This window comes from Heloderma suspectum, chromosome 4 (assembly GCF_057233095.1).
Source record: "Heloderma suspectum isolate Gila_16-S chromosome 4, 16-S_ref, whole genome shotgun sequence".
NCBI classification, from domain to species: Eukaryota; Metazoa; Chordata; class Lepidosauria; order Squamata; family Helodermatidae; genus Heloderma; species Heloderma suspectum.
In genome coordinates, this window is record NC_139461.1 from 165,804,486 (window position 1) to 165,831,452 (window position 26,967).

At 46.0% G+C, this 26,967-nt stretch overlaps 1 protein-coding gene across 1 annotated transcript; it reads left to right on the top strand.

The window, feature by feature from the left end:
* The first annotated feature begins 4,901 nt into the window (after window positions 1-4,901).
* LOC146347677 (flavin-containing monooxygenase 5-like) lies at window positions 4,902-21,700 on the top strand. Its single transcript, XM_084848176.1, has 8 exons — window positions 4,902-5,045; window positions 7,071-7,259; window positions 10,932-11,094; window positions 14,010-14,152; window positions 14,743-14,942; window positions 17,396-17,751; window positions 18,846-18,918; window positions 20,506-21,700. Exons 1-8 carry the CDS (start codon window positions 4,914-4,916, stop codon window positions 20,852-20,854), a joined length of 1,605 nt encoding a protein of 534 aa, XP_084704302.1. The 5' UTR covers window positions 4,902-4,913; the 3' UTR covers window positions 20,855-21,700.
* Window positions 21,701-26,967: the final 5,267 nt, after the last annotated feature.

Sequence of the window (26,967 nt, forward strand, 5' to 3'; positions counted from 1 at the left end):
TAGCGGCCACTATGGCGGCTGCCATTTGTGTCCCTGTGCAGCCCAGCAGCGGCTGGATGTTGCTGTGGGCGGCCCTGGCTGGCAGCTCCGCGGAGTTGCCGTGGAGTGGAGCTGGCCGGCCAGCGAGGATTTTGGGGGGAGGGACAGAGCACCTCCCCCCCACCGCGGATGTCACGAAACGAAACAGGTAAGTCCTTTCGTACATCCCTAACTAATGTTACAAACTCTCAGGAAATAGATGAGTTCCAAATGCTTGCTGGGAGAGTTCGTAATTACCAAATTGATTCCAAGCTGATCTGAACCAGATCTACACAGGGCTTTTACGCTAGTCCTACTGCACCCCGAAATTGACAGTCAGATGACGCACATCCTTCTTTATAGCCAGTGTGCTACAAGCTCTAGCTCTAAAATCTGGTGTTTCTGAGATTGCTTTTCTGTTGGATTATCCTGTTGCTGTGCTTTCACGGACCCACATCACACAAGGCAAAAAATCCTGCAATTTACCGGGACTTCTGCTCCCAGAATCTTTGTGGGGTTAGATCGGGTCCTCTCCGCATGGCTTCTAAAAAAACTAAACTTTTTGATAGGTTCTATGGGTTTCAATTGAAAGCCACTAGGTGGCACTGTTGTTTTATTTGCCATAAAGAGACTTTAAACAGCATACCTTCATTTATATTAACTCCATGGTGGGAAGAGGAAAAATGCCGGACTTTCGTCGTCATGGAAAATGACGCAATAGAGCTCACAAAGATCAGGAGGTTCACTGGAGGAGGGCTGTGTTGTATACAGGACCCGCAAACTTCTATGAGTGACCAGCCTCCATAGCAGGATAAAAGTCCTGTTTGAAGGAGCCCACAATCTGTGTGAGCTGAACTGCCCTCGCTGCAGGCTGCTGGAGCAGCACTGATTGGCGGAATGGAAAGTGGCTTGGGGTGTGTATGTGGGGAGAGCAGAGTCATGCCTAAGAAGTAACTTCAGATTGTACTTTGCCAAGTGCAGGAGCAGAGGGATCGGGAGAATTCCTCTGCCTGTTGTTATAATATTTATTGAGCATGGGAGTAGGGAGTGGGAGTGGTGGAGAGCAAGCCTCAAGCCTGCCATTTTAAAACTATGCACCCTTACTTGGAAGGAACTCGTCCTCTTTTGCAGTTCACCACTGGCAAGGGGGTGGGGGAATGGTGGACAGCAAGACTCAAACAGCAGGAGAGGGAAGGAATGGAAGAGGTTAACCTTCAGTTTCTCCCTGGGTGGGGTGAGGGTTGGAAATACATATCTCTGTTCTCTCCTTTCTCCCTTTTAATTTCTTTACCTCAAGGAACAACAAGCTGGCATGGATAACCATGTCTACTCAGAAGTAAATCACTTTTTTCAATGAGGCTTACTCCTGAGAAAGTGAGCAGGTTGCTTTTGGGTTCCCTTTGTAAAAAAAAGAAGAAAAAGAAATCTCCAGGCAGCATCATCATTTTACACTCATTCCTGCAATGCCCTTCCCCTCCCTCCCTCCCTGATTCTCAGGAAGGCAGAGCTTTATTGATTTTAAGAGCTGATGGCCCCCAAATGACCCCTAATCGGGCCAGGACCATTATCAGCAGCAGCAGCACTGCTGCCGCTCAGTCATTCACAATATCGCTTTTCTGGAGGAGCGTTGTTGCACACTTAGGGCCACAACCGGAGGGGTGGGATTGAGGGAGTTTGCATGTCTACTCGGAAGTAAGTCCTCCATTGCACATAAGCAAGGGGGGAAAGCCTGTTGATTCAAAGCTGCATGGGAGGGCAGGGGGAGCACAGGGCTAAAAAATGGAGATACGCAGGTACGCAGAGTTTTACTGATTTTGAGCTGATGGTTCAAATGTGCGCATATACGGGATCATCCCAACCCCCCCCCCGCATTCTTGTCCATTTCACTTGACTGAGCAAGGAAAGGAGAACAGAGGTGGAAGTAACTCGATGCCTCCTATTGACTTAAGAAAGCATGGGAGTGCAGAGGGCCAGGGCCAGGGCCAGGGGCGGGGGGAGGGGGACCCAGTCTGTCCGTACATCCACAGCAAATTAATTCAGGTACTTTAATTCCTGTACTTTAATGCCTTCCCCTGAGAGAGAGAGCACAAGGGGAGGTGTTAGCTAAACATGCCTACTCAGAAGTAAGTCAGGCACATCCATTGCACTTGACTGAGCAGGGAAAGGAGAACAGTGGCAGAGAGCAAGCCTCCGCTCATTCGCTGCCCCACACCTTTGCAATTCATGAAGTCATTCTACCCAAGCCCAAACTAATGTGGCTTTAGGTGCCGTTTGCCCAGTGCAAGCTGTTCTGCATCACTTTACTGGCTGCCATGTGCCCCCTGGAGAAGCAAACCCGAATTGATGAAACTCCACATTAAACTGGAAATGGATCATGAAGCATCTCCATGCAGATAGGGCCCAGATGGGAGTTCATCAATCACTGGTACTGGTTGCTATGGAAAGATTATTTTCCTAAAATCCAAGCATTCAGAACTCCTTCTCTCATGTCAATGTTGTACCTATTTACTATCTGGAAAAGCCATATGGTTTTCTATCCATGAGGGATATTCCAGACCCCTGAGCAAGATCAATTTGGGGATGAATTGGTTGTGTTAATCAAAATAGATTTTCTGTTGGTAAAGAAGCAAAGCCCCTTTTCCTAGGGACAGCACAAGACATTTTTGGAAAATACAAATGGCGCCCATCTCTCACTTGTTAATGTGAGGCACAGTGCACCAGCATGAACTCCACTAAAATTCATAGGCGCTAAAGGGAAATGGTGCCATTCCTGCTCATTTCAGCGGGGCTGTGCACAACAACTTCTTGGTGCTCCATGAGAAATCTGCTGTTGTTACAGATACACAAGCTCTGTTGCCTCACCTTGGCTCATGGTAGCGCAGCCTTAGCTGCTTATCAGATGTAATTAATCACTACAGATGACTGGAAAGTATACATGCATCTGTTATCTGACTTTATCATGCGATAGCATCACCTTTTGGACAGTCTTCAGGAAAAGGGCTAAAAATTGTTGGCCGGTGAAGAGCCCCTCTGCCTGTTATCAGTTGTAATCAATGACTAGAGATTGCAGGAGGCTATACAAGTGGATATTATCTGGTCTCGTTGAGGGACACATTCTGATAACATGGCCTTTTGATGATTTAGGAGTTAGCCTTTGGGGAAATGAAGAACGCAGGGATGCCCATCACAAAAATGTCTTGGGCTAAATTGGGGTGGGGGATGGGCTGTTCATCTCTAGTTAGTGGGCAGGCCTTATAGCCAGGTGGTTTTAAAAGACACCTTGCAAGCTCCTGACATTAGTGAAACTCAGGAACAGAAAAATCCTCTGAGAGTCTTCTCCACACCCAGTGTAAAGGGAAAGTCTTGCTGAGAGCCCTCCTGTTCAAGAGAGACATAAGAGATCCTTAGAAGCAGCCAACTGGAAACAAGTAGGTATAAATTACTTGTAGTAATGCTTATGGAGGATTCAGACAAAGACTAACTCAGCCATCATGTGTTGGTATTCTTGTGGGACTGAATTGTCTGACAGAGTCTCTCTGTGCCTCTGACAGAGTCTACTGTGTGATAAAACTACAAGGTTACAAGCCTTCCAGCAAGCTAGGCCCTTGAGGCTTGGAAAAAGCATAGTAGTCTTAAACTATTACATGACCAAAAAGTCACTGTGTGATAGGGAAAGATGGTTGTCTGAATCTACCATCAAGTGCTAAATAGCAGATGATGAACAGTCCAGTGTATTGTCTGTTGGCCACATACAAGGAGGCATGGAATAGGTCAAGGTGGGTTAAAGTATATTCCCTTTCTGAGTAACATGTTTTTGTCAACACATAACTGACATTTAGGCTATGGTGTTTCAGTATGCTGCACCATGAACCTTACTGAAGACGTGGTAGCTATAGACTCTAATAAAAATCGTAATAGTAATGGATCAAAACAAAACCACAACAAATTGTATGTGAAAACCATCTACAGTAAACTTACTAATATTATTCAGTGAAAAAACCCACTATATATATGTATTAACCAGATTAAGGCTGCAGTCCTATACACACTGAGCTGGGAGTAAGTCCCACTGAACTCTGTGGGACATGCTTCTCAGTAGACATGCATAGGAGAGCGCTGGGAGGCATTATGCCTGTTCTTTATACACTGTCTTGATGGCTTTTTATCAGATAAGGTGGTGTACAAATGCTAATAATAAACAAATAATTATCTGGAAAGTTTGCTATTTGCATTTTAACTTCGGGCTAGATGTTCTGGATGTGTGAGGAAAATACTTTTAACATTTTTTTCAGATTCTGTCACTGCTGAAAGTGTGTGTGTGTGTGTGTGTGTGTGTGTGTTGTGTACCTATATCTGTGTTACACTGTAAACCTTTTTCAATATTGCCCCCTTAGCCCAGGGGTGGGCAACTTGTGGCCCTCCAGATGGTTTTGCCTTCAACTCCCACCAGCCCTAGCAACATAGCCAATAGTGAGGGATGATGGGAATTGAAGGCCAAAACACCTGGAGGCCACAAGTTGCCCACCACTGCCTTACAATGTTAGCAGGAGAGTCTATGGATATGCACTGTTTATTTTACTGCTAAGATCAAAATGCGTTTGGATTTTTAATACAATTTTTATGGATTAATTATTATGTGCATAATAGCTTGCTTATTATTGATGTTTATTCTATATGGACCATTGCTAGGTGTTTTTGTTTAGCTCTCACATTTTGTTGACTAACATTGGATGAAACTCATTTCTTATTCCCTTCTGAATTTTATGGAAGAAACTGTTTATCCCATATACTTTGGCAACACTTGCATGTCCTGTAATGCCACTTATGTATCCATTAGTTTGTGCAATGATGGGAGATTACTATAACGGATTGTTCTTCCCTTGATGTAGGCCAGCATGGCAAAAAGGGTTGCCATCGTAGGAGCTGGGGCCAGTGGTCTGGCTGCCATTAAATGCTGCTTGGACGAGGGTCTTGACCCAATGTGTTTTGAGAGAAGCGAAGACATAGGGGGGCTGTGGAGGTTCAAAGTAAGTTATCCTCTGCCTTATTTCTCTAAAGAGCTCCCAGACTACCGGACATGCTCCCTGAAATCCTCCTTTATGAATTCTGATACAACATATTCCCTGACTGCTAGATATTCCCTAACTACGGTGGGTTCTTGATCATGTGGAGAGCCTCCTCTGTCTGTGGAGGCTCTCTCCACAGTCTCCTCTTCAACTGTCTCCTCTTCAGACAGTTACCTTCCATGAGTTGAAGGCAACAAACGCGACAAAGGAGAAAGATGAGACTTGAGCTCTCCTTCTCACTCATTTGCCCTATTCAGAATGCCTGAATAGGGCTCATTTGATGTCTGTAACTAATACTCATTGGGCCCTACCTGGGAGTGGGCCCTAGAACACACCAGTGGGCCAGGTGCTTTTCTTGGAAGTGTGTCTGCCATTACAGATCTTATCACTGTAGAACCCCTGATAAACCTCCAAAGAACACACAGTTCCCTGGAAGACAGTAGTCCCCTTGATTGGCCAAGGTTTCTTCCATACATGTCACCTGCATGACTGTCCAGTGGCACCAAGAGGGTGGAGTGAGCCCCTCTCATCCCCACTGGCCCATTCAATCATTCAGAAGTGACTGCCTGAAGAGGGCTAATTTGAACAGGCCTTGTGTGTCATGTTTGACACTTGGCATGCAATCGTTTTTCATAGTTGACAGAACATACTTTTTTATCCTACAGAATTTATTTACCAGTTTATGATGTTCCATATTCATATCTTGCCAAAATCAAGGCAGTCAAGAGATGGCAATGATTCTAAGCCATTCAAATTTTGTATTTTGAGGTAGAAATTTCACATTAAAAATACTGATATGTATTTTGAATTTGAAAATGTTCACTCAAAATGTGAATGAGAAATTGGAAAGTTCAGCAAACTCTGAATGTTTGGTTTAGCAATATTCCAGATCTTTCTGCCACTTATCTTCCTTTCCCAACAGCCCCCTCCAACCCACCCCATGCCTTCTATCTCTGCTGCCACCATTTCCCACTTCTGCCTGTCTCCATCAGCCCAGCATGACACTTGTTCTCAAGAATCCACTACTCAGAGGGCTCCTTCACACTGGGCTTTTATCCTGTGATTGAGATTGCTCCTTCACAGAAGCTTACCAGCTTTTTCATGACGCCATGACCCTCCTGCACTAAATGCCCTTTGTTCCATTTTTAAATAGATTGTAGATAATGAGCTATCAAATTACTCCATTGTGTTCTGCTTCAGTTTCCTCCGTGAAAAGACTTAAAGTGGCAAGAAGAGGAGTGAGATCAATGAAAGACAATGAAAGACTCAGATACGGGGAGGGGGAGGGGGAAAGGGGGAGGGAAAAAGGAAGCATGTGTAAAGGGAGTCAGTTGTGATCCTGCATTTAAAACGGAAGCAGAAAGCCTCATTTTAAATGCAGGATGTTAGGCTGGTGTAGAAATGCCCAGAGGCTCTGTGGACTTTAGTGGTGCTTCTTTTTCCTGTCAGAGCTCCCATGGTCTCTCAGTGTATGGAAGCAGAAGAGAGACAAAGGGGGCTTAAGTGGGAGACAACATCACCCTTTAGCCACACTTTGGCCTCCCTTGGAGCTAGAGATGCCCATGAATTTAAACCACTGAAATATTCCAGTTGAGGTAGAAACTGTACACTAAAAATACTGATTTGTAGTTTGAACTTGAACTAGATATGGAGCGATTATACGCTGCCACACACATCTATGCTCCTGGTTGCTTTGCCATTTCAGAGCTGAAGGCAATGTCATGCTTATTAAGTTTACAAGAAATTATTACAGTTTGGTGCAAATGACAGTTTTTTCCCCAGAGTCTTGGAGATGTTATTCTTTGGGTTCCACTATGGTCTCGGGTTGTAACAGGTTTTGCAGGTTTTTGAAGCGCTACAGTAAACTGCCAAAGCATAGGTTTTGCACCCATGGATCACAATGGCTGTATAATTTCTCCTTAAAGTACCTGAAAAATTACTGTCCGTGCTCAGCTTTAAAAGCCTTAATTTGGGTATTTCCTGCAGGAGCATGATATTGAGGGCCAAGCCAGCATTTACAAGACTCTGACCATTAATACCTCAAAGGAGATGATGAGTTACAGTGATTTCCTCATCCCTGAGGATTACCCAAACTACATGCACCACAGCAAAGTAATGGAGTACTTCAGGTTGTATGCAAAGCACTTTGACTTGCTCAGATATGTTCGTTTCAAGGTAAGAAGCCAGGTCTCATTACTTTGTTAATTAGGCAGCAGCACCAAGCACTACTATAATAGAGAGGATCAAAAACAGCTATGAAAAATCCAAGAACAGCAGCAAAGAAGTCATCTCCACAAATTCTTTCTCAGAGGAAATCTCTAAAAGATAAAAGATACAACACCACACCTGATATAATAAACTGTATCAAACAAAGTTTACATTTTAACCACAATATGCCCAGTGCATGCGGCTTTATTTGATAATTATATTTTTAGCCCGCCCAATTACAAAAGTTCGCTAGGAGGATTACATGATGCTGTATTTAAACGGTATCATCAGTGTTTACAGGCTTGCCTTGATTTTCATTGGAAATCCCTTCTGTTTGTATAGCTGAGTTTTTAGGACCGAGCGCTGCCTCGGGGGCCAGCGGGTGCATCCGGCTCTGCGCGGGGCTGTCTATCCACTACCACTCCCAGTTCCCCAGCTCTGCTGCTGGAGTCTCAGGGCTTCTTCACATGGAGCTTTTATCCTGCTATCGAGACGGCTCTCTCTCAGAAGTTTGCGGGCTCTTTAGAGGACGCCGTGAACCTCCAAGGCATCTCCTGCCATTTCCCCCAGCCTATCCCATGTTTTCCCCAAATGCAAAAAATATGGTATTTTTTCCAGCCCACGGAACAGGAGCGCCATGATCTCCCCGTGAAATTCTCCAATGGCTGAAGAAACCGCTGTGTCTGGTTGGCTGTGGGCTGTGCTCTCTCCATGCCTGACATGCAATTGCTTGAGCACATTTCTCAGTCGGAGGGAGAAGAGGGTAAAATGCCTCCCTGAAATGAAGGGAGACATCTGATCCCCCACCCCACCAAGCTCAGAATCAACGTCCTCTGTTGATTCAGAGCACCCCATTAATTTCAACGGGGCTTACTTCCGAGTAAGTGTGCCGAGGGTTGCAGACTTGCAGCACAATCTTATGTCTACTCAGAAGTAAGTTGTAGCTTTCCTGGGGGCTGCGAGGAAACAGTACAGCACACGTTAAGAGATGAAAACAAGACTCCCCCCCTGCTCCTTTGCAGAAATGCCAGGGAGGGAGGGAGGCGCTCTTTTGATTCCCTCCACCTTTAAAGTCACCAGAAGGGCTTTTGACTTTCCTCCTGCTGAGGAGGAGCGGAGGTACGGGCGGAGCCATTGATCATATTACAGGAACCAATGATCCGCCCTCTGTCCTGATTTTTCCATTAAGCCATTAAAAAGTATAGCGCGGAGGGACACACCATGAGAGATGCCTGTATACAGGGCCACTCTAAAATCCCAGAAAGGATCCGGAATCAAAATTACCAATTTTTAGTGGGATAAAATGCCAGGTGTAAAGAGAGCCTCAGGGTCTCCTGCAGCTCCACAGGAGAGCTGGCAATGTGAGTTGAGACTAGCTCGCTTCTGGGTTGTGCCTGACCATGAATGTCTGCAGGCTAAACAATAGTGAAGGCGAACATGTACAGAGAGCATTTCTCTGCCACTGGAGAACTACTGCAGCACCCCAAGAAGGTGACGCTAGCTGGCAAAGGTTCCAGTCAAGTGGGCAGGCTCTCTTGGCAGCAAATGTTTCATCAATGAACTACCAAGCAGGGTTGAGGCTTTTATTGCATTTGTCTGGCCCTGCTCTAACTGAGGCGGCAAACCAGTTTGGCAAACCAGCAAGGGCTGGGCCAAAACATACATTCTAACTTCATAGCCCCTTTTGTAGGGTGCAAAGTTGGACTCCCCCTTTCATCTGTTTTTGAGGACGGGCCCTCTGACAATGAGTGAGGCTCACTCGCTGCGCCTGGGGAAGCAGAAAGGGGGCCCCGCCCTGCATTTGTCAGGCAACATGGGGCTGCTTCCTTACCTTCCCATGCTGTGCTCTAGCCTCACAATACAGTGCCAGAGGAGAGGGAACTGTTCCCACATTGCCAAGGCAAGCAGGTGTGACCCTGTCTTGGTAAGCTGTGCTGCAGTGATTCACAGCATAGTGCAGGAAGGTAGACTAGGTGACTGGACAACTCTCGCCAGCAGATGACTCTCCCTATGTGTGCTGGTGCTGTTCTGTGAGCTGCTACACAGAGCTGGGCAATGCAGAAGTGTCCCTATTTTGACGGTGGAACTTGCATTACACTCTCTTATCTTCCTGTGCTCTGCCGCAGACTCACATCTTCTGTGGCTCTGGAATGTGCATACAGGCACAAAAAAAAAAGCAAACTAAAGGTATGTTTGCAGTGGTTTCAGGGGACATTTTTCTCCCCACAACCCCTCAAGTTTGCCCTGAAATATCGGCTTGATGTTATTTTAGCTCAGTCTTAGAGTACAACGGGGGCATACATATCTGAAGCACCATCAGGCCCGGCCCTCCCATGGGGCAGACAAAGACCCATGTGGCGGATGAAGAAAAGTGGCAGACTGGGGCTTGATTCACTGCTGCTTCCATCCGCCGCAGCTGCCTGCCACACTCCCGTCTACCACAACTGCTTGGATTCACTGGTGCTTCTGCTCTCTGTCCACCCCCCATCCCACCCTTGCCAGCAGCAGCTGCTGCTGCTGCTTCTGCGGACAGCCAGCCACCCTGGGTCCTTCCTTAGAGCAAGGCATTGTTACTGAAGTGCCCCAGAGAACTCCTGCGCCACTGCTGCTTGTTGTTGTTCAGTCGTTAAGTCGTACGTCTAAAAACTGCAATCCATGCCTTTGTCCCAAAAAGGAATTCAGGGCAGGGTCACTGTGGCCAAGCAGTGGCACAGGCACCCCCAAGGCTGCCTCACACGCATTGCCGCACTCCTTCCCCACAGCGCAGCACTGAGGCGCCCTGGAGCTGGGGGCAGTGCTGCACCACCACTGCCAGCACAGCAGCAAAACCCCCAGATCAGCAGTTCGGTGCAGGGGGAGGGGGAGGGGGCAGCAGCCCCACTCCCCACCCACGCCTAGGGCAGGGCAAGCACTGGGACCCACCTCCATGCAAAAAAAGACCCACATGCAGAAACATGCATAGAAACAAGGGAGTGCTTCTTCACACGGTGCAAACTACGGAATTAACTTCCACAAGTTGTCGTGATGGCTGCCAACTTGGATGGCTTTAAAAGGGGATTCGACAAATTCACGGAGGGGAAGGCTACCATTGGCTAGTAGTCCTGATGCTGCCTCCAGTATCAGAGGCCGTGTGCCTGTGTACACCAGTTGCCAGGGAACATGGGCGGGAGGGTGCTGTTGCACTCATGCCCTGCTTGTGGGTTTCCCATGGCAGCTGGCTGGCCACTGCGTGAACAGAATGCTGGACTAGATGGACCCTTGGTCTGATCCAGCGGGGCTCTTCTTACATTCTTAGGTTATCAAGAAGATGATGCTAGAACCTCTCTGGACATGCTTGTTTTCTATGTGGAAGGAATGTTCTTGTATGAAGGAGCATTCAGGCAGGTACTACCAATGCCTAGGACTATATCCCCTCTGTGAGAAATAGGCCTCTGTACTTTTAGACGTTAAGCATAAGACCAGTTATCAAAATCATTCAAAAGAACATCCTGCCCACACACTCCAATCTCTATGAAGTTCAGCTTTGCGGTCTCAGAGCCTCTTCTCCATGTGTTTGTTGGCCTGCTTTAATTCATGTGCTTCATTGCTGTGAAAAATCAGTATTGGGCCAATCTAAAAGCAAGCACTTTTTCTTCGAAGGCCCGTGTCTGCCACATAAGGAAATGCCCAGATTTCGCCCTCACTGGCCAGTGGGAAGTTGTAACAGAAATATATGGGAAGCAGGAGTCTGCCATCTTTGATGCTGTTCTGGTCTGCACTGGCCATCACATCGATCCTTACTTCCCTCTGGATTCATTTCCTGGTAGGTGGTTGTGACATTGTTGTAAGCTGCTTCAGGACCCATGGAGCCCATTTGAGAGCTGAGTTCCTGAAGCAGGACCAAGTTTCACTCCACTGTCACGCTTGCTCAGTGTGGCTACGCCTACATGCTCTGTGTGTGTGTGTGGGGGGGGGCTCTGGCCTCACCCACCTTTGGCTGTAGCCCCACCCCACAGTCTCTGGAAGGTCTCTGAAGGTCTCTGGACCCACTGGCATGCAGTCACATTCACATAAGAGAATGTGGCCCTCATGGTGAAAACGTTTTTTTTTTTTCACCCCTGGCCTATCGTGAAAGAAACTCTCCATGATCCTAACGATAGTTTGTGTAAGTGACATGGATGTAATGTATTTGGGTGCAAATCCCAACAGAGAAGGACTCACTTTGGATAAGCTGCACTCTCTCTGCCTCCTCTGTATAATGGGAACATCAGGGACATCGCTCCTGCACACTGAACCATCCAAGTCAGTGTTATCAGCTGACTGGGCTGGCTCTTGGTTTTAAATTTGGGGTGAGCAATGTTTGGCCCTCCAGATGTTTTGGCCTAGCTATTCCATCATCCCTCAACACCCTTCACCAGTTAGCTATGCTAGCTAGGGTTGAAGATTCTAGGCAAAACATCTGGAGAGCCACACATTGCCCACCTCCACTTTAAATAAATAAAACTAACCCAGCACATGGCCAATGAGAAGGCTGTCACTGTTGTGAAACGTTGAGCTAATTTTCCTTTTATCCTATTTTTAGACCTAAGGCAGATATCATGGTAAAAATAAGTTTGCTCAGCAGACAGGTGGACTGGGGAAATGGATTCAGAACTTCTGAAGTATGCACAGTCCGTACGACCCAGGAAGCTATAATTTATTTACATCATTTGCGCTCAAAGCAACCTTTTAGCCTTACAAGCACCTTGTGAGGCAGGCTAGGCTGAGAGCTGTGACTTGCTTGCAATCACTTAAACAGCCAGCCCAGGTCAGGTGTGATACTGGCAGCCACATTTGTTTAACTATGTGTCTGCCCCATTCACATATAAGATCTGATTTCAACACTGAGAGGATGGGGGAGGAGAGCTGAGCCCCCCCCCCATCTTATTTCTCATCAGTCATTTACTGTGATGAACCAAACGCCCTCCCCCACTGACACACACCTTTCTGGAACGGTCACTGAACAATGAACATGGCCTGGCACCATAGATATTAACACTGACATCTCTACACATTCCAGGCAGACTATCACCATTCCCCTCCCCTCCCCGACTGACTCAGACTTATACTAACTAACTAGTTACCTAAGGACACATGATCAGGTCCTCCCAGGCTGTTGACTAGTCCGTCTGAATTTCCTCTCTGGGAGCTGCCCAGCCCCTGGAGGAAGAACTCCGCCTGTCAAAGAGACTCCCCCTTTGTCTTCGTGTGGATAGCAAAGAAGCAACACCAGCCTGGGAGTCCCAGCTGTGGGCCTTATCTCTCCCCAAGCCTGAAGCTGTTTTGATGAGCTGTTCTTATGTTCCCAGTACTTTTTTTTTTTTTAGCTAATGTTTATTTTAATTTCATTTTAAAAGCAACTGACTATTTCTGAACTTCTCTCTGCTTGGTTTTTTTTAAATAAATATATTAAATTGGAAGCTGGAGTTGATTTGATGCTCTTCCCTCATCTGAGGATGGCTTCATCTATGCACTGGACAGAAAATACATGTCATTGTTAGTGGCGCTACCTCTGAGGAAGATAAACAAAGGGTGTCTTGCCGCCTCTCCTACCTTGCAGGGCTGGAAGTGCAGAAATACCAGGTTGTCAGAGTTACCCAAACTGCTTTTCCTGCAGCCTGCCTATAATACCAGATGTGAGCTAGGATTTCGACCCCTTTTCCCCATCCCAAACCCTGACACTGTAGCCACTGCAGCATGCTAGCACTGCAGAAGTTGGCTGAGAGTCTGTGTGAGTCAGTACCATCTAGGTTCAGCCCCATCCCACCCAATGGCTACTGAGCCAGCTATGCCTATCTCAGAACTTGGAATTGGGGATGGGATATGCCAGGCAGCAATGCAACAGTAGCTCTGCTCCAGACAACCCAAGGAGAATCTGATGTATTCATTTATTTGTATTTATGTACTGCGATTTCATAAAAGAATCAGGGTGGTTTGCAATAATAATATTCAGTGAAAAAACAAACTCATAATTTAGCTGAAATAAGTTACTGTAAAATGACACCTAACGAAGCAGTAAAACTCAGAGCATAAAATATTCACAAATCCCATAACATTTTAAAAGACTTGGGAAACTGAAAAGGTCTTTGCCTTGAACTGAAATGATAACAAATGGGTGCCGGGTGAGACTCTGGGCTTCTCCACATTAATGGAAAATCCCACTGCCTTACTGGGGCTTTCTGCTCCAGGATTCTTTGCCGGATTACGATCTTTACACAGGCAATCATGTGGTTTGAATAGAAACCTTCCATTTCTGCACTTTTCTTATGTTTCCCTTTAGACAGTGCCATCTAGTGGCTGAAATATAGTACTACGGCAGCATTACATGCTATGGATTCTGCACATTTTTTGTAAAGACTTGATTTAGTCCAGTGTTTTTTACAGCGGGAAAAACCTGAAAAAGTGCAGGGGAGGCCCTGAATGTCAAAAACGTTGTGTAATGGACCCACAAACTTCCATGAGTGGCTAATCACAAGCATGCAATAAATTGCTGGCATAAAGAACCTCTCTCAGGAAAGCATTTCATAATCGGGGCTATTCCAATCATGGCAATACCACTGCCCCCTTTACGGGCACAGGCAACTCAGAAATATGTGTGCTTGTGGAAAACTGCTGCTTTCTTTTACATTTTCAACTACAAGGATATACCTTGCCCAGCATCACATCAATGGCTTCTTTCCCTTTTTGCCTTCTTCACAGGTGTTGAGAAGTATAAAGGAAAAATTATGCACAGTCGGGAATATAAGGATCCTGAAAAATTCCGGAACCAGCAAATCCTTGTCATAGGGTTGGGAAATTCTGGAGTAGACATATCTGTAAACCTCAGCCATGTTGCTAAGCAGGTTAGCTCACTGAAGCAATTGATTGCCTTGTCTTCTCTTAAACATCTAATGATGCTGGGCATTTTGGTCACGTTTTTTGCACTGATCCAGCAGCACTTGAAATTAACCCCCACTTTACTCAATGGGACTTCAGCCAACACTGCAGATGATGTGGAGTTTTGTGGTTCTTTTTCCCAAATGTTCATTTGTAATACAAAGAATCCATGGGTGACTGTGAGGTTGAGCAGAGGACAGGAATGAGGCCACCTAACCTTTTCCCCTCTCATTTTTCTGTTAAAATCACTCTTCCACCCCTCAGCTGCTTTCAACATACAGGAGGAAAAGATACTAGATAACTCCCCCCCCCCAGTTGTTGGGAAGCATGAAAAAATGATCCCTCCACCTGCATTAGAATAAGGTGGGGATGAGATGGCAGAGTCCTAGAGTTCAGCCACTACAGGACTCTGCCATCTCATCCCCACCTCGTTCTAATGCATGTGTAGATGTGAACGGATTTCAGTGAAAACATTGTACATGGGTTGGTGCCGTTACCACAGCAGCAGTCCTTGGTGGCTTTTCCTCCTTGACGTGCCCCTTTCTCCTCCTGACAGATCTTTCTGAGCACCAGAACTGGCAGTTGGGTGGTGAATCGCGTTTCTGATGATGGGTACCCCTTAGATGTGGTGCATTTTACACGTTTCAAAAACCTCCTTCACCATGCGCTTCCCATAGCTCTGATCAACCTGTGGGGAGAGAAAAAGCTGAATATGAGATTTAACCACGAAAACTATGGCTTAAAGCCCCAGCACAGGTAAGTCTAGAGTTTCTCAATATTCTGAAATTTGTGAAAAATAGGGAATGAGTAAGATACATTCAAACTACATGATATTTTAAGGAGCAAATTCAGAGAGACAAGGCATCTAAAGTGTCATGCTGCAACACAAATCTCCATGCCACAGTAATCCAAATTCTGAAGCAGAAAAAAAATCCTTTTTCTGCCACTCCTGGAGTAACCTCAAGCTTGAGTGCTGGAAATCTTACTCAGCAGCTCCTACAGCTTCTGAGAGTTCACCAGGCATTGCCCACACACTTTCTAATGGAATTATTTGGTATTGCTACTTCTTGTTAAAAAGGCAGTTAGTAGAGGAAAATAAAAATGCAAGACAGAATGGGCATTTACCAGTCCCACATCCACACAAAGCCTAAAAAAGGAGACAACTCCCTTCTTTAGTGAAGGAAAGGTGAAATGGTTTATGCGGTTTCTTGCATAAAAATGCAGATACAGTGTATAGTTTCAGACAAAGTTTGTTCATTTCTTTGTTCTCTAACACCAGCAGGATAGAGAGCAAACATGTGTGCTCCCAGCAATGGAGAAAGTTGGGGGGGGAGGAAGGGGGGGAGCAGGAAGCCACACTGTAGGCTATAGAGATCCTAAGGCTAGCTATGCCGGAAATTCTCATGCATTAACTAGCTAACTGTAACATTGCCCCCGTCCTGTAACTTGCAGGCAATGTTGCAATATTCCCAACAGTCTCCAGAATGTATTTGCAACAATAACTTGAGATCACCCCCCCATACACACACTTTCTCAGTCTCGCAAAACCAGGAGGTGTCTCCACGACAAAAGAAGGAGACGCTAATGGTGGCTTACCCAGATTTCTCAAGGAGCCAGCTTTGGTCCGCACAGGGCTCCATGAGCCAGTGCACTGCATCAGTATACGTTGCTTCACAGAACATACTTCCAGGTGGGGTGGGGTGAGGTGAGGTGGGGTGGAGGTTGGAGTGAATGTCATCTGACTAGCAGGCGCTGCTCAATCAATAAGAGAGGATTCCCCCTCCATCCATGCTCTCCCTCCTTTCTCCTTCAATAAACTCACTCTCCTTCTCTCCCTACCCCCACATTACTTACTCCCCTAAAGCAGCAATCATTACAGGAAGGAACACAGTGTTCTCTCTGCCTGAAACCTGCCAAAACTGCGCACAATCTCCTTCTCCCCCTGCCAAGTTACTTACTCCCTTACTTCCTTAAAGCAACAAAGAACATAGGGACACAGTGTTCTCACTGCCATGTTGCAATCATTCGAAGCTTCGAAGTTTTGACATTAAGGCTCATAAATACATTATTTTGATTCATGGGATCTCAATAACTTCGGGAGTGCGCATTTCAGGAACAAGCCTCATTGACCACATTGGGAGTTACTTCTGAATAGACACACATATGTTTGTGCTGGGAAAGACAGGGACAGGAAACAGAGGGATGGGAAACCAGCCCCCCTTCTAACCCGATACTGTGCAGAATCGGATGATCAAAGGCGGAAGTAGTTATTTCCGAATGGCAATAAACCAAACAAGGGAGAATCATAGCATTAAGATTGCACTTTACAGCCTGTAGGGAATTAGTTCTTTAAAATGTGCTGTTCTGATTGAGGGGGATCTCTGTAAATTCTGAAGTGCGCATTCAGGGGACAAGCCTCATTCACTACAATGGGAGTTACTTCTGATTTTTTCAGACACACATATTTTTGTGCTGGGAAACACCCCTTGACTGGGGTCATGGTGAAAGAAACACCCCTGGGCAGGGCTAACATACCGGGGTTAGGGCACACAACAGCTATACCGCAGAGAACCCTACTTAAGGAAAAGAATCGGACTATAAGCAGTCTCAGGAAATCCAGGTTTTCCACAGTAAGCTCTGGGGTGGCTGCAGGATGGCCATGACAGCATGTATCCCTAAGGACCTCCAAATGCAGCCAGCTTGGAGTAAGTTGCTCATGGAGACACCCCCCCAGTCATGCCACTGAGCTATCTGTTCCTCAGCCAGCAGCTTCTTGGTTTCCATGTTGGGCAGGGGAAAAGTGGCTTGTCTTTCTCTCAGCCCAGCATGGAAATGCACTGAGCTATTTCTGGGGGAACAGAGCAATAAAAAATACATACAAAAATGTGTATATTAGAGGAAAGTACACACAAAATGTTATATATTATTTAAAATAATGTACAAAATCGCATCATATTACTGAAAATTGATTGCAAAATGTGTATATTAGGCAAAATTGTGTACACAGATAGTTATATTGAGAGAAATGTGTACAAAAATGCACATCAGTTTTCATGTGGATTTTAGAAAAATTCAGAAACTGATGCAGGAATGGGATGGAACAAACTTATGATTAAAAAATAAGAAACTTGGAGAAACTGAAATTCGCCCATCCCTCTTCGTAACCAGCTTGTAATACCTCTATGTATCTTGTTTTCTTTGCTTTGCAGATTCCTCAGTAGGTATCCAATTATGGCGGATGACCTCCCAAATGCCATAATTGCTGGCAGGGTGCTAATGAAGCCACATGTGAAAGAGTTCACAGAAAGAGATGTGATTTTTGAAGATGGCAGCAGAGAGGAAAACATGGATGTTGTGATCTTTGCTACAGGGTACAACTTCTCCTTCCCATTCATTGAGGAGGGTGTCATCAAAAGAAGGAAGAATCAGACTCCACTATATAAGTTTGTCTTCCCACCACATCTGGAAAAGCCCACACTAGCCGTCATTGGCCTCCTCCAACCTTTGGGAGCCATCATGCCAGTATCTGAGCTCCAAGCTCGCTGGGCCACAAGAATCTTCAAGGGTAAGAGAGAAAGACACAAGGAGTTCCTGAACTACTGCTCTGCTTGGGCTGGTTCCTGAATAGTGAACTACCTGATTTGCACTGGGACAACAAAGGGTGATTAGTAAATTCTCATATGTGCATGAAGGTGACTACCATCCTTACCATGCCTTTGCGCACACATCTTATTGTGCCAGTACACATAGCACCATAGTGATAACACACCACCAAAAAGACAGATAAGTTAGCTTTGGGCTACTGCATTTTTCATGGTAATGTTACTATTATTTACACACCCAAGTTGCCTAAGGAATGTTGTGGTAGAGCTGGAACTCTTGTCCCCATAGAGAGAAAGAGACAACTTTTGGAGTCTTCGTTGAAGTAAGGTTATGGAAAGCTTTAAAGGTCCGGACAGGGAGTTAAAAGCCAGATACATAAGGGGATGAGAAGTCAGTGGAGGAATCGGAGGTATAAAATGTGTTCCAAGGTGACTGAAGGGGAATGACATTGTCAACACGATATAGAGAAGGATCAAGGAGAGGAAGGCTTTGGGGAGAAATATAAATACTTCACAGCACAATCCTATGCATGATTACTCAGGAAAGTGTTCACAGAACTTAGTCTTGGATATGTTGAGTGTGAGATGTCAAATGAGATATCCAAGGGGATAGCTGGGTCAGACAGAGATGGGGATTGGACAGAGGGGAGAGGCCTCTGTGGTAGAGAGAAGGAAGCAGCAGTTCAAACAAAAAATGGAAGCATTGGCCTTCTTGCTGCTCTGTGTATGATGCGCTGCAGTCCTGTCCATCGCCCTATGAGTTCTTCTCCTTGTTTTGTGCATTGGGAACAGCCACATCCCTCCACTCCACCCTTAAGAAAAATCTCCTGCTAGCTTAGTATATGACCGTGACAATGTATCCTTTATTTGAAATGCTTGATGCTTGATTCTTCGACATCTATGAGGACAGAGGAAGATGTCTCAAGTTACAGTCTAGTTCTGCTCCTCAGTCCAGTCCGAGGGTGCAAGTCCCTGAATGGACTGCAGCATTTGCAAGCTGCTTGAGATCTGTCAGGCTGCAGCAGCACAAGATAATCAAGCAAATGTGGTTTTTCAGGCCTGATCAAACTGCCTTCAGAAGATGTGATGATGGCTGACATTGCTAAGAAGATCAGGCATAATGAGAAACGGTAGGGAACTATTTTCATACAGAACACTGTAAATGTGCAGTTTCCCACAGACTTCTGTGTTTCTTTTTATGCCCCCTCTGTTACTGATGGAGACATGCACACTGATAAGACTACAAAAAGCCATTTTTATGTGATGGTGGCTTAGTGGTTAAGACGCTGAACTGCAGACTGGAAGGTCGGCAGGACAGCAGTTCGAAACCCGAGTGCCGCGTGACGGAGTGAGCTCCTGTCTTCAGTCCCAGCTCCTGCCAACCTAGCAGTTCAAAAGCAAGAAATTGCAAGTAGATAAATAGGTACCGCCTCGGTGGGAAAGGTAACAGCGTTCCGTGCACCTCGGTGTTCAGTCATGCCGGCCACATGACCACGGAAGCGTCTTCGGACACCGTTGGCTCTTCGGCTTAGAAATGGAGATGAGCACCACACCCTAGAGTCAGACACGACTGGTTGGGGACACCTTTACCTTTTTATATTTAGTGGTACCAAGATTGTTCTTGTGCATGAAAATGCGGTGGTGCAATTGCAGAGGGGGGCATTTCTGCTCATTCGTAAATACCACGTAAATTCTACTTCCTGTGACCACCGTTTTGCCAAGGTGACCCTTTGAGCTACTGGGTGGGAGCAGAGAAACAGTTTGCAGGAGGGATGCTGGAGGAATCTGTTTGCAGGGTGGAGCTGGGCAAGCTTTCACCAGCTCAGCCCCCCAGACTCTGACCTGACATTCGCCAGCTGACCCAACTCAGCCCTTGCTGAGTTGGGCAAGCTGGCAGATTTCCGGCCTTTGCATGGCGGCAGCAGCAGGGGGTGGGATGGGAGCGCTGTGGGCCATGGCACTTCCTTCCCACACCCCTGCCGCCACTGCCATCACACAACCGGCAGCATCCCTCTTTCTCTGCCGGGGTTGGCCCTGGCAGAGAGAAAGGGATGACAGTTGCGCACAGCAGTGGTGGCAGAGCAGGAGATGAACACTCCCCTCCTGCTCTTCCGCCACTGCCGTGTTTCCTCCATCCCTGGCAGGGATGGAGGGAACGATGTGCTGCCACAGCAGTGGAAGAACAGGAGAGGAACTTCCCTGCTGGCTCTTCTGCTGCGCTACCGCCACTGTGAGCAAGTACCTCCTTCTCCCTCTTGGGGCCCGTCAGGGGAAGAGGACATTTGTGCGCAACAGCTGGCAAGGGTCCTGGATTTCAGGAAACAGCCCACTGCTCAGCTCACAAGTACAAGCCGAGCTGGGGGCGCCGGGAAAATCCGGCGAGCCCAAAGAGGGCAGAGAAACAGTTTGGAGCCAGTTTGCCATTTATATTGGGGAGACCGAGAGGCCGAAAGAGCAGGGGGTGAGTGAAGCTGAAGCCTCCTTGGGATGCAGTTGCTCTTTGGGGACTTGGTGCAGTATTAGCAGCTCCACTGCCTGCTAAGGAATGTATGTGTTTCCACGATGCTCCACTTGTATGCTGCTAACGACAGCAAATATTACCAAGGCATGGCAAGTCTCCAATGCTCTCTCACCCAAAGGAAAGAAAAACATGCAGTGCTTCCCCTGTAACCCTGAGCTCCCTTCAGGGACTAACCTTTTCCCGCCTGCTGTTCTAGGTATGCTCCAAGCCAGCACATCTTCCTTCAGGTACAATATGTGGATCACATGGATGAACTAGCCTCCCTGTTGGGAGTGAAGCCCAAGTTGCTGAGCCTCTTCCTGACGGACCCCACCTTAGCCTGGGAAGTGTTTTTTGGGCCCTGCACACCTGTGCAGTTCCGTCTGACTGGGCCTGGGAAGTGGGAGGGAGCCAGAAATGCCATTCTAGGCCAGAGAGAAAGGATTGTCAAGGCCACGAAGACACGGACCCTGCAAGCCTGTGCCAATGCCCCGTTAGTGCCGCCTCTCCTCATTAAAGTGCTTAGCGGTGTTGCTCTCATTGCCATTGTGTTAACTTATCTGTAATTTGGCCTGGCAGCAGCAGCCACACAACAACACCTGCTGCTGCAACCAGCCCTTCCCTGCTTTGAGACTGCTTTGCCGTGCACAAGCCCCCTTTGAGGGCTGCCGACTGGGGGTTGGAAGGCTCTCCTTGCCTTCTTGTTCCAGACTGTGCACTTTTGTATGTTGACCTTGGCAAATGCTGATGGAAAAGCAGGATCCCTGTAAAAAGGAGAAGTACCTCTAAGGTGAACAGGCAGACACTTGGACATGCTTTTCTATAGCGCAGAAGGCTCATATTTAGATGTGTAATTCCACACTGGCGAAATTTCAGCTGAAACTCTTGTATTGAGTTTCTACATATTAACATTGGCTTCTTAAGCAATTGGGAGATAATGCAAAAGATTCCCACAACCTTCTTTTACAGCAGTTCCTATCTGGTTCTTCCTACCTGTTCAACATGTTGCTCAAGTACTCCCAAATATAGATTTGTTTTGTCTTGGGAAAGCCAACTCACATCATCTTATCTCTGTGGTGGAAGCTTACAATCTGTTCTTACTTCATGAACTCCATTTTACCTTTTGGAACACATGGTACTTGGAAACACATGTGTTCTAGCACTGCATGCACAGATCAGGTTCTAAACTGCTTAGAAGGATCAAGAGCTTTTAAAATTACACAGGAATAGTCACATTAATCTTTTATTCATGCATCTAGTGTATGATAGCCTATAACACAATAGACCTGTTAGTCTTTAAGGTGCCACAAGGCTCTATGCTATTGTAGCAGCTTTTAAGCTTCTGTGATGTAGAGAACCACCAAATCTGGATACCTTTGTTTTATTCTTAGAAATAAAACTGTATGACATGCTGAATGAATGAATGTCACGTTTAAAGTGTATGCAGTGAAAAATTAGTAAGCTATAAAGCAACAAAGGGTATTTCTGTGCGTCCCACTGCTTTCCTTTCAGTGCACCAGAGAACGGGAACAGATGGTGCGAGCGGCAAGGCATGAGATGCCCTGATGATACGCCCCAGGTCTCCTTGCCCTTGAGACACTATTGTGAACATGCCTAGCAGCATCCCAGGTGCAAGGAGTCCAGGGACATATAGTTTCTAGCATGTCTGACACCCATACAAAGACCCGGGCACCCGGGAAACTATATTGACTAATGCCATTGCTGCGTTCCAGGCACCAGGAAGAGAAGGGAGAAGGCCTCGAGTGAGAATTATGTGTTACTGTAACTGGGAAGGGGGGTGGGGACACATGCAGCAGGATACATTGGCACAAATGGAGCCTTTTTCCTAATCCTAACTGCAATGTGGGGGCTGGATTGTTGTTGTGATTGTAGCTGCATGTTGCAGTTCAGAAAGAAAGAAAAATGCCCCCCATGCTTGTAATTAAAGATTGCAAGCAACAACTGAATGCAAGATAAGCAATCGGTATCACATGCAATTGGGCCGAATTTATTTATCAAGCCCAAATCCAAACTGAGCCAAGGGGAGTTCACCCATCACAAGAAGGCAATACCAGCTGAATACCAAAATAATCCTTGTTGGTTGCATATTGTTCAACATTTGTCTGATGGAGAAACGTTTGTTTTCCAATGCACGAAAAAGCAGCTGCTCATAATGGGAAAGAAAGCAAATGGCATCATCTAGGAACTTGTATATGATGTCTGATGACCATAACACAGAGAGAGGGTGAAGACTTAAAAGTCTTAAACCCTTTAACAGTCATTCCCTCCCCACAGGGAACTCTGGAAATTGTCATGTTGCGTAGTGCTGGAATCTCTCACAGGGAATTCTCAGCTCCCTTTCCAAACTACAGCTCCCAGAATTCTTTAGAGAAAATAATGACAGTTAATTGGATCTAAATCTCAGTTAAAAATATACTGCAGATATGGAGAACAAACACCTTTCAGCATGATCACTGTGAAAAAATGTTGGACGCCTTAACTTCAGCATGTACATTTCCTTACGTCTGAGATAACATAAATCTCAGGTGGCCGTGAATTGTCTTTTACCAGGACCTATTTGAAGAGTTGCCCTATCCAGTTTAAGGATAAAGAACCATAAGAACTGTTGCCCATCAACAGTTACCACCTGAACATCAGGCTGAACAGGCAGGGCACACAGGTCACCTCGTCACACCCTTTTACACTATGGTAATATGTACTGTATTTCTACTTAAATTAAAATAATTTCTATATTTGCGTCTATACATATAAATTAGCATATGCAAATGTTATGCAAATCACTGTCTTCTTTTTTGGTAAAGCATTCCTCTTTGTGACAATTCATAAGTGTCCCTCCATAAATCTCCCACCCACCCTGAATGTAAAATACCATAAACGAGTATGCTTTTCAGAATGTCATACAACATAATTGTAGTTTTTCAAAATTTCAAAGATCTGCATATACTAATCAACCTGTAAGACTGGTTCCAAAGCAAAAGAACTGGTGCTGTTCTATCACACCCAGATGGATATTTGGAAGTTCCAGTTGTACACTCAGTAAACAGCAAATGCTGATCTGCATAATGAGAGAAATCCAGCACTGTGCCTTTTAATTTGACCCCTTTCTTTCATGGCTAATATGAGGGTGTCAGCAGCCAGCACATCATGCCATTTTTGGAAGGTGTTAGCTGTGTTGCCCTGAGTGTTGACAGTGTTATGACTACTTTAACATTAGTTTATTTTAAAATATTTATATACTGCCCTTCACTCAATTTGGTTTCAGAATCATTTAGTTAAAAATATCAAAATACAATAATCACATAGTAAAAAACACCTGTCAGATAAAAACAGAGCAGTCACCAAGATTTTAAAATGCCTAAAATATTTTAAAAGCCAAGGAAAGTAAAAAGGGTTTTAGCAGGTGCTTAAAAGAAAACGGTGTCTGGCAAGCCTCTTAGGGGAGCTCATTCCACTGACAGGATGCCATAGACAAAAAGGCCCTCTCTGGTTGTCATGTCATTTTGCTATCAATTTGCTTCACAGGCAAAGGGTTGCTGCTCAGTGCAGAGAGTCCCAGGTGTCAAGAAATCCATTTTCTTTTTGAGATTTAGCTGTTTGTAAAATCTCCAGTTCATGAAGATGGGCCTGCACACACTCATTAAACCACCTGTGTGCATTATGTCATGCTGTTCTAGTCTCCAGAGCTGAACTCTTGCTAAGTAAGACTGAATTATTTCAGCTGGGCTGCTGTGAGAGCTTTCCACATACTCCTCCTCTCCTGAAAGCCTAAGAAACTATTCAGACAGCTAGTGATTAGCTAAGGAGGCTCACCTCACATTTGTCAAAGGCTTTGGGGTATAAAGCATTGGGCCCTAGCCTACTGGAAGATCCACGCTAAGGTATCATATGGGGCAAACATAGGTATTTTTTGTTATTTTTGCCTGAAGTGTTATTTCCAAGGTTGCTGCAGTTCTTCTATGCCATTTATTCCTTTTTCCCTTCCCCCACTGTAAATAACTCAACACCTACCTCAAGAGTTGTGTGTGCTTCCTTCCAAGTAAGCCTACGTACGAAATCCTGAGCCTTCTGCTTGGTTGTGCTACTGTTTCACGTTTCAGGCCTAGGGTTTGGAACAGAGGGTGCTGGTTTGGTCCCTTATTTCTGAAGCCCTAGGAGTGTCCTCTCAGGTCTCAGAATCCCCTGGCTCAGGCTGAGGGATACGGGAGGGGTGGGGGCAGCAGCCTCCTTGGGTAACTGTTTGACCCTGCCTATGCTGCTGGAGCAAGGGCAGCTCCCTTCACTCCAAATCCCAGGTCTCTCCAGGTAGGGCTTAGAAAGAATCCTGTCTGAAAATGTGGGGGGTGCCTTCAGTAGCGATTTACTCTGAGCTGGCTATGTTTGGAAGTTGTTAGAGTGGTCTAACATGACTCGATGGTCTTGTAGGCCCCCTCAAACCCCACTATTCTATGATTCTATGACATCATGACCATCCAGCAGCCACCCCAGAGCTTATCAAGGAAAAAACGGATTTCCTGAGACTGTTTAAAGTCCAATTCTTTTCCTCAAATTGGGTTCTCCCTGGTATAGTTCCTGTGTCCCCCAACCCCCGCATTGACTTTGGGATTGCTAGCCCTACCCAGGAATGTGCCTTTCACCACGACCCCAGTCAAGGGGGGTTTCCTCCTATTATGCTGAATGAGGCTTGCCCTCTGAATGACCACAGAAATTACAGAGAAGCCCCTCAATTGACATTGCACAGCATGATCTCAAGGCTTTGATTCTCCTTTGTTTGGTTTATTGCCTTAGGAAAAAACTACTTCGACCCTTCATGATAGAGATCCTGCGGGTTAAAATGGGGGCTGGTTTCCGTCTTTGTGTTTACTGCTCTCTTTCCCAGCACAAGCATATGTGTGTCTACTCGAAAGTAACTCCCATTGTGGCTTGCTCCTGAAATGCAGGTGCATCTGGACTTTCAGGGGAAAGGAAAAAAGGATGGGAGAGGGGAGAAGCCTCTCTTATGGTGTCAGGTGACGTTCACTCCAACCCCCACCCGGAAGTAAGTTCTGTGAAGCAATTTTTACTGATCCAGAGAATCTGCTCCTAGACCCCTGCTCACAGTAAAGCCAATTCCTTTTTAAAAAATCGAGTACTCCTCCATTAGCTTCTCCTTCCATTGTCGTGGAAACACGGCCCAGGAGCCCCACTGCTAGGCAGTTTGTAGAATAGTCACCACTACTGAGGAGATGGGCCAGTGTTCTGAATTCATATCAGGCAGCTGCCTGTGTTCTTAGGAGTACATAGGCTACTGTCCACGTTACTTGAACATTATGCTGTCGTTGGGCTCTCCAGCATAGCCAGGACCATAGGATAGCTCTGGGAGCAGTCACATCTTCGCTGGGAGGCTGCCTGAGGGGCCCGAGGGAGTGGCTCTGCTAGCAGAGGCGCTCTGGCATACTTATTTCCCTCCCACTGGAGTCAGAGGGAAGGAAAATGAAAATGTCTCCCCCTCCCCTCACCATAGTGAGCTGGTAAGGCTATGGTTGCTTCGCCACAGAATCTCTCCCCCCATTAGGTCTGCCCATTAGCTTTTTTTGCCAGCAAGATAAAGAGGTGACACTTAGATTAGAATTTGCAGAGCAGAACAATATTTCAATCTATTCATCCTTAAAATACGGCACTCATACAGTTGTTGTGAAAACATAAGTAAATAGCTACCCTTTAGATGAAATTAACGGGGACAAATTGTGACGACTTAACGGAGGAGCTTAAATATCTCCTTGTATGCATTGTGCAGTTTTGAGAAGGAACAGTGAATTCTCTAAGAGCTCTACCCTCCCAGAAACACTATACTTCCCAGAATTCCAGGGGCAAATGGGACTTGACAATTCCATGGGCTAGTTTGAAGTGCACATAGGCATTCTTGTATCTGCCACAAGGTGGCACTTTGTACCCACATTTGAATATATTCGTTATCTTTATTCTTACTTCATCAAAAAGGCACTTCCAAATGTTTTCCAAGCAAACATAGTCTTAGGCTCTCTTCAGACCTGGCATTTAATTCCACTACAAACCGTTCCTTTTGATTCCTGATCCTTTCCAGGATTTAGACTGGCCCTGTATACAGGCATCTCTCATAGCACTTCCCTCTGCTGTATTCCTTTTCACGGCTGGGCGGAGGATAGTCACAAGCAGTGCAAAGATCTAACAATGCACTAACAAAAGTTTTTAAACTGAAAGGCTGCTTGCGGCACCAAGGGCTGCTTGTGACTTGCTTCTGACATGCATGGTTTGCTCCAGCGCTGCTGTGTCTCAGCCTCGTTAAGGACACAATGCAGCCACCACTTTGCAGCAATAGCATAGTTTCCCGCCTGAAAATCCACATTTTCGTAAAGCTGTTTTGCCGCAGTTTTTCTTCTTGCTGCGGCTTCAATGTGGAGTGTGCCCCATTCTTTGAAATAAAATTGGCTCAGTATGGTGAGCGTGCCTAGGGCGGGCAAGTCACGACTGTGGGATGCCCCTTTGCTTTTGTTTTTCTCCCTCCATCATTTGCAGCTGCAGAGCTAAACATACTTAAAAGTAATTCTCATTGACCTGCACTGCACTTACTCTACACGGAGCGAGATGAGTGGGGAAGGCTATCGTTCTGAATCTGCACCTATCCGGAGATGCGAAGCATCAC

Excerpts from the sequence above, each read along its gene's own strand:
- LOC146347677 (XM_084848176.1), top strand. The coding sequence starts at position 4,914 with ATGGCAAAAAGGGTTGCCATCGTAGGAGCTGGGGCCAGTGGTCTGGCT. Across the intron at positions 11,095-14,009 it reads CCCTCTGGATTCATTTCCTG|GTGTTGAGAAGTATAAAGGA; the intron begins GTAGGTGGTTGT and ends CCTTCTTCACAG. Across the intron at positions 18,919-20,505 it reads ATCAGGCATAATGAGAAACG|GTATGCTCCAAGCCAGCACA; the intron begins GTAGGGAACTAT and ends CTGCTGTTCTAG.